At 38.5% G+C, this 14,448-nt stretch overlaps 1 protein-coding gene across 18 annotated transcripts in view; it reads right to left on the reverse strand.

Annotated features, from left to right (window-relative positions):
• Positions 1-14,448, reverse strand: part of DTNA (dystrobrevin alpha) — a 287,362-nt gene that overhangs the window by 64,957 nt on the left and 207,957 nt on the right. For all 18 annotated transcript variants that reach the window (XM_054017111.1, XM_054017102.1, XM_054017107.1 and 15 more), the window contains 3 exons: positions 10,787-10,872; positions 9,225-9,379; positions 835-940 (listed from right to left, as the gene is read on the reverse strand). In XM_054017111.1, the coding sequence (XP_053873086.1) occupies positions 835-940; positions 9,225-9,379; positions 10,787-10,872 (347 nt within the window). The remainder of the gene's footprint in view (positions 1-834; positions 941-9,224; positions 9,380-10,786; positions 10,873-14,448) is intronic.

The following is a 14,448-nucleotide window of genomic DNA, read 5'->3' on the forward strand; positions in this document are numbered from 1 at the left end:
TTCTGCTACGGAATCTATATCTGCGGGGTTAGACCAATAGTCCTGCGTATCTGTGAGCAGAGTGGTTACCTGCCTATCTCTCCCAAGTTGCCCAAATAGAAGTTGTGTGTTTGATACAGAAATTACTGGGTGGCATTCTATGGTCTGTGTTACATAGGCGGTCAGACGAGATGATCAGAATGGTCCACACTGACCGTAAAATCTCTGAATCTATGCATTTCAGAGCCAGGGGAGTGATTCGGTGTCCGGCTCAGAGGTACCCCCTCAATGAAATCCGCATCCTTCACATAAGAGAGAGAGAAGCTTGGATCTGAGGTTTCTTGCTCCTGTCTCCTGATAGATAGTTTTGCAGGGAGGTGTTTAGGAGTAGCCTCCTTTTAAGGACTACTTGGACATTGTGGCCATTAGTTTACAACCTGCACTGGACTTAGCCTGCCAGGTAGATTGTGTGGGAAGGATCTGCCTTGCTGTTCCTCCTTTAGTGCTGATATGTCATAGCTAATAAATGTCGTGGTCTTTGATTTTACCAAATGTGTGTGGCATGAGTAGGCCACCTACTGGAGCTCTCTGGCTATCCAGGGCATAGAAAGCGAGGAAATATTTAGGACAAACTCCAGAGCACAGCAAAAAATTAAACAAGGCTACAAGTGGAATGACTGACAGTAAGCCATCCTATTTGATTAGCAGCTATAAGATGGCACCTGGAATCAATAACCTCAGTATAGTAGCTCTTATAATGTCATCCATAAACTGAGAAGCTCATCATATATAGCCTAGATGTCCCCATTGCAACTGCTATTCTTTAACTCAACTTGGTGAGCAGCCATCACTTACCATTTTCAACATTTGCCAATCGATGCAGAAGTGGTAGCCAGACCAGACACTGTGGCGGGGGGTCAGACATGAGAGTATCCAAGAAAGCATTTAATGTGACTTTTTTCTGCTCAAAACAAACAAACACACACACAAAAAAAAAACCAACAGTAACCACAGAAATCAGGGTGACTTGAACATGTTTTTATAAAAGTACTTGGGAATGAAGAAATGAAGTTCTTAAACCTCAAGCCATAAACCGAGAAGAAAATGACACTGCCAAAGGTTGTAAAAACAGAAGATGAAGGTATTAGTGGTTATAATGTCTGCCATCTGTAACCAGCAGTTCTCTTCCTGGAGGGAGGTTGTGCCATTTATTAAGTAATCACTCACTTTAAGGATTCTGACCTAAAGCTTGCCCCCCAAGAAAGAATAAATCATTTTCCCAACCTGTTCATATTACTATATGCCATTGGTCCTATCTAATGCACATGTGTCAAACAAAAAGCCATTACCATCCAGAGTGACAGACACCACTCCAGTATCTGCTAAAGTTAAAAAAAAATGAAAGGACAAATAAAGACAGAGATTAACATTTTCAACAGTGTATACATTCCATTTTTAAAAGTGACTTAGACACTTAGAGGTTTAAGTCCTATTGTTCCTCAGTGAGGCTTAGGCTACGTCTACACTACAGGGGGAGGGGGGCGGAGATCGATTTCAGATACGCAAATTCAGCTACAGGAATAGCGTAGCTGAATTCGACGTATCTGATCTGACTTACCCCACTGTGAGGACAGCGGCAAATCGACCGCTGCGGCTCCCCCGTTGATGGCGCTTACTCCTACCTGGGCTGGTGGAGTACGCGTGTCGATTCTGGGATTGATTATCGCATCTTGACGAGACATGATAAATTGATCCCCGAGAGATCGATTTCTACCCGCCGATCTGGGCGGGTGGTGAAGACAAGCCCTAAGTCTTTTTGGTTTTGGAAAATGGGACACGTGCATTTCTGAAAATTTTTAACTAAAATCTTATTCTCACATTTTTAAGACCTTTACACAGATTCCTCTCTGAGATGTGTCCACTGTTAAGACTCTTTACCTTTTAATATACTTCTCATAGTATGCGACAGACTTACTGATAGTAAGTCTTACTGACAGAAATTAAGAACTAATGCCTTCCCATGAAGAAAATTATCATATATAAATGTTGAGTCCTATATGGAATATTTATAGATAAAAACAGTGATATTTGTTTGTATAGATTATTGCATTCATTTGGATCCCAAAGTGCTTCCCAGACTATATTGACTGATTGTACAAACCATCATTTTTACCCATTAGTGAAATGGCAGCTGTTCAATAGCGCACAGGGTCACTACACAGCAGTTTTAGTAGTGGAAGTAATGAAGAAAACTGTACCCTGTTGTAACTGCAGAGGAAATATATACAGGCAGCATGTAACTATCCCAACTAACATTTGTGAAAAGTGTCATGGGATATTTAATGAACAGATATAGCCAGAAACTCAGTTTTTCATCTAATAAAAAGACAAGACCTTTCTAGCCATTATAGTGTCCCCTAGAAATAATCCCCACATTTTTTTGCTATTTTAAAAAGTGTAAATGTTCAGTACTTTACAAATTTAATCTGAAAGTAAACAAGGAGCTGCATCAGTACCAAAAATTAGCCCGTATCAATAAACATGTTAATAGGATGGTTAACATCTGTTTACCATACACCTGCTCTTCCCCTCATCTGCGAATGAGTGCTCTCTTCCCAAATAAACAGGAACTCTGTGCTGTTAAGCACCAGCTCACAGAATAATGATTTGCCTTATTGGGCTCTCCTGTGGATGCCTGCCATGGCTTCGCTGACCATTGCCATCAACAAAGAGGAGGAGAAGGGCAGAAAGAAAACTAGTGAATGAAAGATCATCCAATTTCCCATGTCATAAATAATCAAGTAGCGTAAAGTGTTCTCTCTGCTCCTGGAGAGGGACTAAGTTGGCGGCACACACAGTGGTGCTCTGAACAAGCAAACAGATGCAGAGGCAAGCACAGCTCTTCTACAATGGAATTCTCTTCGGAATGGAGCTATAAATAGAGCCCTAACAAATTCACGGTCCATTTTGGTCAATTTCATGGGCATAAGATTTTTAAAATCATGAATTTCATGATTTCAGCTATTTAAATCTGAAATTTCACGGTGCTGTAATTGTAGGGGTCCTGACCAATTGGGGGTGGATCTCAAGGTTATTGTAGGGGGGTTGTGGTAGTGGTACCCTTACTTCTGTGCTGCTGCTGGCAGTGGCGCTGCCTTCAGAGCCAGGCAGCTTGAGAGCGTCAGCTGCTGGCCAGGAGCCCAGCTCTGAAGGCAGAGCCACCACCAGCAGCAGCACAGAAGGATGACATGGTATGTTATTGCCACCCTTACTTCTGGGCTGCTGCCTGCAGAGCTGGGCCCTCAGTCAGCAGCTGCCACTCAGCTCTGAAGGCAGCAGCGCAGAAGTGGTGGCATGGAATGGTATTTCCACCCTTACTTCTGCGCTGCTGTTGGTGGGGTGCTGCCTTTAGAACTGGGCTGCTGGATGGGGAGCCGCTTTCTGGCCACCTAGCTTTGAAGGCGGTGCAAAAGGAAAGGTGACCCCCTTAAAATAACCTTGTGACCCCCCTGCAACTCCCTTTTGGGTCAGAACCCCCAATTGGAGAAATGCTGTATAGTGTCATCAGATGTTCGGCTGCGTGCCATGTGTTCTTTCTGCATGCCGCACCAGTTCTGGCCAGACAGTTCATACATCAGGCTCCAATTGAACTGCCCAATAAGACCACAAGACTTGGTTTAGTAGCGAAGGCACCCGGACAGGTTTACTGCTGACAAAGCACGGTGCTAATGTCCCGGCTCAATGGTTACAGTTACACTAACAGATGTATGCCTGTGATAATGAACCAGCTCAGTCAGTGGCATGACTTGCCACTGTCCCTAGGCCAGACTAAGGGTGAAAGTGAGGGATCCCAACATTTATAGAATGACAAACAATCTGGGATAAACAACTTACGTGTCACCTTACACGTTTCATGACATGTTTGTTACCTCCTCTTGTACTTTCCTCCTGAGTCAGACAAAACATTCCTATCCACTACCTGGCGTTGTTCTTTTACTCCTAATGTTTTAGACAAAATATCACTATTCATCACTTTTGTCAAACCATTTTATTGTGTGCTAGGTTGGGGTGTTCTTGGGCTGGCCAGCTGGAATGTGTTCAGTGTGTTTTAGCAATGCTAGCAATACTGGTGCCGAGTTTGTGTACCAGACATTGGCTTGCCGACAAGCATCTGCTTTTGACAGAGCCTGACTGTTGTTCATAGCATAACTTTTGCTGACTTTGGTTCAGGCCTCAGACGTTGCACCAGGCCCATGCTTCAGGCTCTCTCTTTCTACTACATTTCCCTACTTTTTGTCTTTTTATGGGGAGGATGTTTACCCATCGTCCCAGAAAAGCATAATGCATGGACTGAATATGACCCAGTGGGCTAAATACTATTATATGGCCACCTTACAGTACCATTCACAGTACATTTATGCTCCATCTGTCCCTTGGTCTGCACATTCCCTCATATGACTGATGGATAGATTTTATTTTCCAATTATTTTTAGTTCCTTTATGGTAGGTCCAGGAATGGTAGGCCCGGAACTTTGATTGAGGAATATAGTGTTATGATTGAGCTTTGGGGGCACTCCCAAATAATTAACATATAGGGATAATATGGATATTGTATTTGTATTAGTAGTGTATATAGGGTATAAATATATGTATAGTATGTATGTGTACATATGATAGTATCTCATATTCAAGCATAACAATCCTTTTCCAATCTGGTGTTGTAGTCTGGCCCTTTTACTTTGGTACCGCAGATAGCAACACACTCTTATTAGGACAGTCACAATTACCACCTGTATTATTATTAGTAGTAGGTTGAACGTTTTGAAATACTGGGATAAGCATTATTACAGTATGTTTCACAGTGCTATGTGTATAAGAAGTAAAACAGAAATTTGCAGCAGTGACATTACAAATGAGGCCTTTATATATAATTTTTTGTAATTAGTTACAATACTGTTCATTCATATAGAGTTAATCTCTCTTGGTTCAGGTGTTCCTCCCTTCTCAGGTTGCTCTTCACCCCCCGCCTCTTTCCCTCTGCTTCTCCTCATTTCTGCTTTCTCTCTTTGTTTTAAAAAGTTATAGTTTTTACACAAACCTCTAAAAGATAAAGGAATTAAAAACAGAACACAACAACAGACAAAGAGAAAACAGGGTAAAAACTTTACTTTAAATAAATCCGGTAAATTAATTATTTTAACCCTTCAGGAATGCAACAGCTGAAAATACTCCTAACTTTCTTGAAGATACGGTTGCCTAGCAATAGAAATGCAGATTCTGCTTCTAATCCTAACCACTAACTAATATTTGAAACATGGGTTTTCCTTATTTCCATATAGCAGGGTTTTAAAATAAAGTTAATTTAAAATAATGTAAAATGCCTTAAGTTACTAAAGTAATACAATAAATTTGGCAAATAACTTAATATAAATGTTAATTAATTTTTATAGTTATAAACAGAATTCTGATGCCATTTGTTTTTAATTGTAAGTCTGTCCTGTGTTGTATGTTGTGTGTGTCAAGTAACTATGTTTTTTATTATTATTTTTTTGTTGCAACAAAAGTCAATTTTGTACTTTTTCAATATACGCGGTACCATACTATTTTAATATTATGGTTGGTGCAACCATCATAATATTATTAATATCAATTTTTTGCAAAGTTCAAAAAGGTCTTAGTTATAAATATATGTACATCTATTTCTGCCGCAACAAATAATGCAATTGCAAACACTAAGGACTTTCTTTTACTAATCACGAAATTTTTAGTTCAAAGGAAAAAATGTAAGAGGAACATCAACATTAAGGCAAACATAATATTAACAAAATGTCAATTTCATATTTGGGTTTTATAAACATCTCTATGCCTTTATCAAGTATTAAATATATAGTTAAAAAATGTCATAGCAAAAATGCTAAAAATATAACAATTTGTGTTATGTCTGATTGTGTTGCAAAATGTAAAAGCTAAGCAAACAATTTCAACAGGTTCCCACCTTTGGCTCCCAAACACAACCAAGTGTCATGAAAGTTTAATACTCTCAAAGAGTTTGCATAAACCTGTATTTCAAATTTATTTTGTTTTCATTTTATATACTTTTCTTTTGTGTTAAAAGGAAGTAATGGTTGTTAAAATTTGTGCTCCTAAATAGTTAACAAAAGTGGAACTGGTATCACAAGCAAATTAACTCTAGAAAGCTTGGGTAAAAATTCTGTTACTAACTCTTGCTAAAACAAAGTGCTCAGCAGGGAAAGCAATACACCTTCTCACAAAAAACTGTGAGCATCTATTTTAACATTTAAATATTATATTTAGTATAAAATATTAGTAATGCATCTCAAGTGAAAATAAATGTCTATACAACAATTGCAAAAGTATAGCTTGTATGATAAAAAACTTGGTCCCCATTACATTGTAAATAAACTAAGCTAATCTGTGTATTAAATTTTGGTTACTGAAAATAAGAGAAATGTAAACAAACAAGCAAAAACTTTATTATGTTAACTAACTTAAGCTGTTTAATGTTGCATCCTACAGGCCGAAGACACCAGAGGATATCAGTACACAGAAAACCTCCCCCACAAACCCTCAAACATAAAAAAAGAAAAAGAAAAATGAAGTGCTTTATAAACAACAGACTGGTCAATTATACCTCAGTCTACCATATATAAACAATTAAGTAAGCAATCAGCTAAAAACCACTAGCTGGACCAGGTCTAACTGTCATTTAAACTTTATATTATTAAGCAAAGTCAATTCATGTGCCTGTGGTTTTAAATCTTTAACATCAAAATATGGATAAATTTGGCTACTATGTAAAAGCAACTGTATTATTGCTGTATTGTCATATTATTGCTGCACAACATTTACAATATGCATAATATTGCTAAAGTGTTTAACCAACACACAGGTAAAAGTCAACAAATGAATGGCAGCAAACACCAACAAGGCAAAGAAAAAACAAATTGGTAAAAAAATTAAGTTACATAATAACTATAAATTGGGTAAACAAATTCCCACAGTCATAATTTAGGTCAGTGACACTGAATCCTAACTAAGGCACATGTTATTCAAAACAATCTTGTTCAGTGTCTGGGTACCAATACTAAAACCTAACACAGTAATATTTAATAAACTGGTTACTGTCCATTCAGTAGGTTATCTGAAAGACAGCATCTATAAAAAAACAACTGGATCTATGTCAGCTACTGGTGTATCACGGAGCAGTGCAACCAATGAAACAGAGATGCGAGCCGTTCCTGTTTCCTGCCCAGCAAAGCTTATTCCAGAGTGTAACAACCAGCGGTAAGGGTAATCTATAACCTAGTAATAGTATAGGGTAAAAGCACATAAAAGACCAGATTTCACGCTGGGAGACCAGATTTCATGGTCCGTGACACGTTTTTCATGGCCGTGAATTTGGTAGGGCCCTAGCTATAAATTAAAACTTGATTTGTACCAAATAAAGTAATTTCTGCTTCATTGACAGCTTTATGGCTGCACTCCTTTGGTGGTCACTGATTTTATGGATTAAAGAAGCAATGTCCCTTAAAAGGACACTGACAGTAATTTCCATACCTTTAAAAGTAATTTTTTTCCTCCTGCAGATTTTAATCAATTGCTTGGAAACTTGAAACTAAATATACACTGTGAGACGAGGGATGATGGGTTGTGTACCCCACACAGGCCCTGATGGGGTTAACATGGGCCTGAGGGTACCTGGCTGTACCTGTAGCAAGTGCCAGGTTTAACTGAACAAGAGTCTCAGCTGGGCAGGAGTTGGCGGGATTATAAAATTAGGAAGTTTCCAATGGAAAGAGGCTGCAGGGACAGAGGCTGCAGTCACTCTCTGGGAGCACAGAGGAAGGCAGGTGAAAACCCAAAAGGGAGAATAAACCCTGGGGTTTTAGACCTAGAAGAAGGGTCAACCCCAGAGGAGTTGTGGGGGAAAGAAAGCCTGCGAGACCTAGGTAGGAAGAAGCCCATAGAAACAGCATAATGGGGAGGACTATGCAGACCTTAACTGCTTGTTATAGAGTCCCTGGGCTGATACCCAGTATAGAGGATGGGCCTGGGTTCCACTGCCAGCCACTGGGATGTGGCATAGGAGCCATGGAGATGCCAACTGGATTAGCTTTATTACCCTGAAAGGGGAGGCCTATTGTGACTTGGCAGGAGGACTAATCCACAAAGGCGAGGCACTGCAGTTCCTGAGTGCAAAAGAGGGGCTACATAGTGAGAGAGTGAGATGACAGGCTGAGGAACTGCAAGAAGAGGGTATCTGGCTGGCAGAGCTAATTCCCAGAAGTGTCCAGAAGGAGATACCCTAGTAGTGAGTACACATCCCCATGTCACTAGATTGTGGAACAACATTTGTCCAAGCAACAGCACATCAGAGTTCCACAACTTTAGATTTAATTTTTTTTTAAATCTCTGCAATTGCGATAACAGTTTGATAGGAAGATGAATATATCGTATCGTGTTTATCCTGCCTGTCAGGGAAATAGGAAGTATAAATTCCTTTTGGAGCCCTAGATCTATAATTTAGTAGTAAAGAAGAGAAGAAAAATACCGCTTTGTTCCCAATGTCTTCTCAGCTTCAACATCTTCCCTTACTTTGCATGTATTGCACTACTGAATTTCTTATGGGTGGTAAGATAAATTTAATCAAATATTTTTCTAAGGGTGTAAATCAATGCAGTTCCCAGGAAGGAATTCTCTTCTTCCAATACAACAGAGCAATGCACAATCAGCTACATGTAGTATTGGGTATTTTTGAATCAGTCCCTCCCCTCTCCGAAGCATCAGGTATTGGCCACTGGCAGGATATCAGACTCAATGCATCGACACAGTCTGATGTGCTGCGACAAATGCCATATTCCTTTCTGTGTAACTTCAGCACTTTCTTGGATCCTACTAAGAATTTCTGCAAGGGAAATCAAATGTTCAGTTGCCTGTAGGCTTCCATTTCCAACAAAGAAGAGGTGAGAAACAGTTATTTTTCACTGGAGCATTTCAAGTGTATCTGTTGCCTCACCATAGATATGAACAATGAGATACTTGGTTTAAGAATTGGATTTCACCATGATGGAGATATAAGGTCAGGTATGCACAACTGTAGCAGGAAAGAGAAGCAGCATGACTCTGTGTGCACGTATGTGTGTGTAAAGGAAAAAAGAAAGAACGAAAGAAAACTTGATTAGTCATGTGACTGACAGCATATGTCAGATGCCATCTTTCTTTACCTGTTGAGAGAAACAGGATTTTGCCGATTGCTCCGTGTAACCAAATGAAGGACCTTCGAAAACTGCAGTGGGAAGTTTGAGAACCTCCCGCAGAAACATATCATACCTTCCATAAACCATCACTCCACCAGAGTCTGAAATCATTGAGAAAATATCTGGGGAAATTAAAACAAAACAAAACAAAACAAAACAAGAGCAAGAAAAGGAGAGGTTTACTTCATTTAAACTACAGATCTTCTCTTAGTTCAACAACATATAATCTGAACTTAAAGTAATGAGATTTTTTATATAATGTATTCAGCTTATGGAAAACGTCAATATTATTGCACCTTTAATTTTAGCCTACTTGCCAGAAGCAAAAGAAAAAAGCACATGTAAGAAAACTACCAGATTTCTATATTAAAATATTCCTGCTTTTGTGGCTCTGTGGTGTCGTTCCTTTTTAACTGGTGCTTGATGCTTAACGTAAGTGAGTAATTTAGTCAGACAGAATGGATCCAATTTGACAAAGTACAAAACATCAACTACAACTTTTTGTCTGGTGCCATTCTGGCCCTGAGTTCATGAGGCTGTTTATGATTTTTTGGACATGTAGAACACTTAACAAATTTGAAATGCATTCCTTGAATCTTATCACTTTTTTGGCTTAAATTATTTGTCATATAAATATTACAACAATTTGTCATTCTATAGCTCTTACTCTTTTTTTATTTTCCTTGATGGTAGACTTTTTTTTTCGGGTAAGAAAGTGAAAAGTTTAAAAGGCTCCAAAACTTAGTTGAGGATGCTAGACTAAGGGACCATTATCATTTTTCAGGCTGTTAGGGCCACCTCTGTTCTAGATGGCAGATATCACACTGGGAGCATCTGGAGGGAAATTCCTAGTGAAGGACCCTGCAGTTTACTGCTGGGAAACCAGTGTCACACTACATCCTGCCACTGCATACAGCCGATGGACTCAGGGAATCAATAGCTATCCTTATGCACAACATCAGAGAAAAGGGAGAACTAAGCACTGTACTCTAGATGAAGCTGATCCCAAGGGACAAGAATTCTAAAAGGAAGTCTCTCAAGGCTTCTGCAGCTAGAATAAACCTTGGCTAGATTTGTTTGGGAAATGAGATAAATCCTGTAAAGCAGAAGGGATAGACGTGGTGCCCCTGGAAAGGAAATATAAACAGTGTATAAACGGTATTGTTTTTCTAACTGTGAAAATGAGAGAGATGTCATGAAAAAGGAAATTGTCCAATGATACTTCATAATGCTAGACATTTGCTGCACTTGACTGTACTTATGATAACCTTTTAATTCAATCAGCCTGAATAGAAATCAAATTTGTACTGTATTCATCAGAGTTAGACATATGTGACCTAGCTCCAAAACTGGTTGAGAAGCCATCCAAACAGTAAACTGGACTTATCTGAAGATGCAAATTGGTTCAGCAAAACCTCACCATCACCAAATATAAGCATGCTCTAATCCCATCAGGTCCACCTAGCATTCTGGCACAATTTGATATCTTACCAAATACAGGGATGAACGACAGACAAAACAAAACTTACATCTTAATTTGTCCATGATCTTTCCTCCACAAAGAGTTGCCAAAGCCATTTTGACAGCAAAAACTGAAATTTTACCATGTCCTTCCCTGTTAGATAATAAAAAGTTGTTATATGCTATGATCTGACCAGCATGAATGTACATTTTAACTGCATCTCCTTGACATGACATAATACACCAGACACATATTATATGCAGGTTCATAGAGTTGGAAATAAAATCTTCAGATCAATGCATTTTTCTTTTCATATTTTTACTGTTTTCTTTCGAGAGGACATACAATGGCAGATTTCTCTGTAAAGCCACCAGAGACCCTTTAAGAGCATCAGCAAGGCACATTTTAATATTAAGTTTAACAGAACAACATCTGAATGCTGGTTAGCACATCGTGCATTAAGCTGATTATTATTATTATTATTTATTGTTATTTGTACTATTGTAGTGCTCAAAGGCCCCAATCAAAATCAGGGCCCCACTATGCTAGCAACTGTCCATACAGACAGTTCCTGCCCAAGAAGTTTACAATTTAATTTGAAACAGGATGTAACAAGTGAGTGCAAAAGCAATAGTGGGGAAAGGAGGATGAGGATAATGGCTAAAGAACATGTGGTTACTCAGGTTAGCTATTGTACAAATGAATGGTTCCAAGCCATTTGCCTTTTTCAATTATACCCTTGATTTACAGGCAATCTCAGAAGGCATTTAGTTAAAACATGGATTCTAAGGCCCAATCCAAACCCCACTGACGTCAACAGCAGACCATTTATTTTCAATGGACTTTGGATCTGGCCCTATGTTGAAATCATCTTATTTTCAAGAAAAGCCTCTTTTTAAATACCACCCTTTGGGCACTGTCAGAATTTACCATTTTGGAGCACTGACATAATACTATAGAGGGTTTCACTAGTCCCATATGGCCATGCAGAATCCCACACTTTTCCCTGCAGGAGTGATGGCACAAACCATTGGTTAAAGCAAGGAGTTAAGCATCTGGTATATTTAATTTCACACAAATTCTATTCTATTCAACACTATTTAACACACACGAGGGTATCCGATATAGGCGAAAAAAAGTTCTATAATAATTTTCCTACAAATGTAATCATGTCCCAGTCAGATGATAAGGATCCTTTTCCTCCTTGGAAGGAACAAGCCTGTACATTGCAGTGTCCATATGCAATGTACACATTTTATGAATGGTTGATCTTTTCACTGAACCATTTTAAGGCAAAACTCAGCTGCCTCATTTCCATACCAATTATCCTGCATCCACCTCAGTGATTATTTACCATACAGAAACCTTAGCACATTCCAGTTTCTGAGCTAATATTTTCCATCTTCATTATAAGCCCTTCTGCTTTAAATTCTAAAATCATTTCCCTTGGTATGAAAAAAAACCAAGCACAGGTTGTTTAAAGGAATTATGCTATCACAAGCAGAAGCATGAGCATGCTAAAATGTACAATCTCACTAAAAATAATAAATTTCCTCCTCTTTTGCATTAATTTTTTTTGGTCTCAAATTTTTCAAATTTACTTTTTCTTTGGATTTCTCAGCACCTTCCCTCAGGGCAGTTAAGATACAAATTACGTTGGGGCAGCATTTACCTATTACCCGTGGAGATGTTTAATGGGTTCCTATCTCTCTGTTTAACTAAATCATTGAGAGCATATTCTCATCCTAATAAAGAGAATTATTGTTTCACAGTCAGCCAATTCCTTTCTTTTCAATTTTACAGCATGACAAACCCATTTTTCCTTTGAGTTTCAGCAATGGGACAAATAACGGAACCGGGCACTTCTCAGTATGAGGGTGGCAGAGCGAGACCATAAGATTCTGTGTCACTGTAGGGAACTAGATGTTCTGTGACCTCCAGTCTATGCTCCATTAGGGGACACAGTGGGTGTCCATCTAGACTCCACAAGCCAACTCTATGTATAAGGATTCTGGAGTCTGGATATTAAAAGTTATATGGCTATTTTAACTGCTTTGGCAATAGCCAAGAAAGTGACGACAAGATGAAATCTATTTCTCCATCCACATTTATGGAACAGCTCTATTGCTTGTCAATCACGACCTGAATGGAGGAAATTATATTTGCCAGAATGAAAAGATTACCTGATTTCTGAACATAGTCCCCACTGTTGTCCCTCTGCTAACCCCCAAATCTAAGCAGCACAATACATGTATATAACAGAATAACCTCTTGTTTTATTTTGGTTATTAACAACACACTACTGTCCTGTTGTCCCATAGAAATACTCTCAATTTAGTATATTAAAATGTGCGATGTGCTTCACGCTTATGAGGACTCAAAGTTTACAAAGTGAATGGCTGTTTGGCATTTCCTACAACTGAGTTACCTAAACAATCTTTACTGCCCTGTTAACTTACTCACTTTTAGATCAGTATGTTACAATTTTAATATGTGAGATTCCAAATATAACAACATTGTTTTTAAAATCTGTTTAAACTTTTACTTCTTTTGGTAAAAATATAAAGTAGAGAAGCACACAAAAAGAAATGAATTCAGTCTGGTAGCACTTAAAAGAGAAGGGATAGAAAAAATAACAATCCTTGATATATTCTTTAATGCTGTTTTTCTGTGCACATTCTCTTTTCATTTTGACTGTGTACTATTGCTTTGTTCAATTTCAAAAGACTAGATCAGATTGTGAAATCTTTAAAATAAATTTGCATCTCCTACAATTCCATCCATGTCATTTTTTACTCACAGTGGGCCAAATCCACAGTTAGTGTAGCTCAATTCATTATATACCAGCTGAGGATCTAGTTCACTATGTGCATTCTGTTACCATTCCTTTTGTGTGACATCTTATAGTCCTTTGTTAATTTTTCTACTCTCAGTCTTTGACACAGAGATGCTCATCTGCTTTTAAAGTTCTTGTTAAATGTAACACAAATTAATGCTAAATGGAAGCAATTGCATTTCTAAGTGGTACTGAAGAAGCTACATGAAGAAATTGCCATGTGGAAATGCTCTAGATTTCGTTATTCCCCCCCCCCCCCCCCCCCGAGTAGGTTTAGTTATATTTACTTACAGGATTTTTTTTTTGAATGGCAGACACATCATTTAGCCTTCAGCTTTCCACCTCAGCGACAGAGGCTTTTCCCACACTTGAATAGTTATGGGAGCAGGAGAGGTGGGAAAGTAATATATTCTATGTATGTTTTGAATCTCTCAATTTGATTTGATTCATTTTGACACTATTTTGTATCAGTCATTTGTATTCATAAATACATAAATTAGAGCCAGTGTAAATTCAATTTGCCCACCAAAATTTATATATACACATACACACGACTGGTAACTGGACCTGATAACGGGGTCTAGGACTTTCCAAAGTCCCCAGGGCCCAGAAATGTACTGCTCTGTAGTATATAGCTCCTCTCTTTTAGCAGTATTAGGACCTCTTGAGTAAAGTGCTGCTACATAAGAGTAAATACCTCAGCCACAGGCCGATAGCATCATGCAAGTATACATTGAATTCAGAGTGCCTCAACTGAAGTGCTCATAAAACCTCGCAGGCTGACTAACACAAAGACACTTACAATTTTACTAGTAGAAAGAACAGAGAGCAGACAAGATTTTGTATAGTGCCTTTCATATTGAAGGTATCCCCCAAACCCTTCATAGAATAGT

The sequence above is a fragment of the Malaclemys terrapin genome, chromosome 2 (genome assembly GCF_027887155.1).
Source record: "Malaclemys terrapin pileata isolate rMalTer1 chromosome 2, rMalTer1.hap1, whole genome shotgun sequence".
In the NCBI taxonomy this organism is placed as follows: domain Eukaryota; kingdom Metazoa; phylum Chordata; order Testudines; family Emydidae; genus Malaclemys; species Malaclemys terrapin.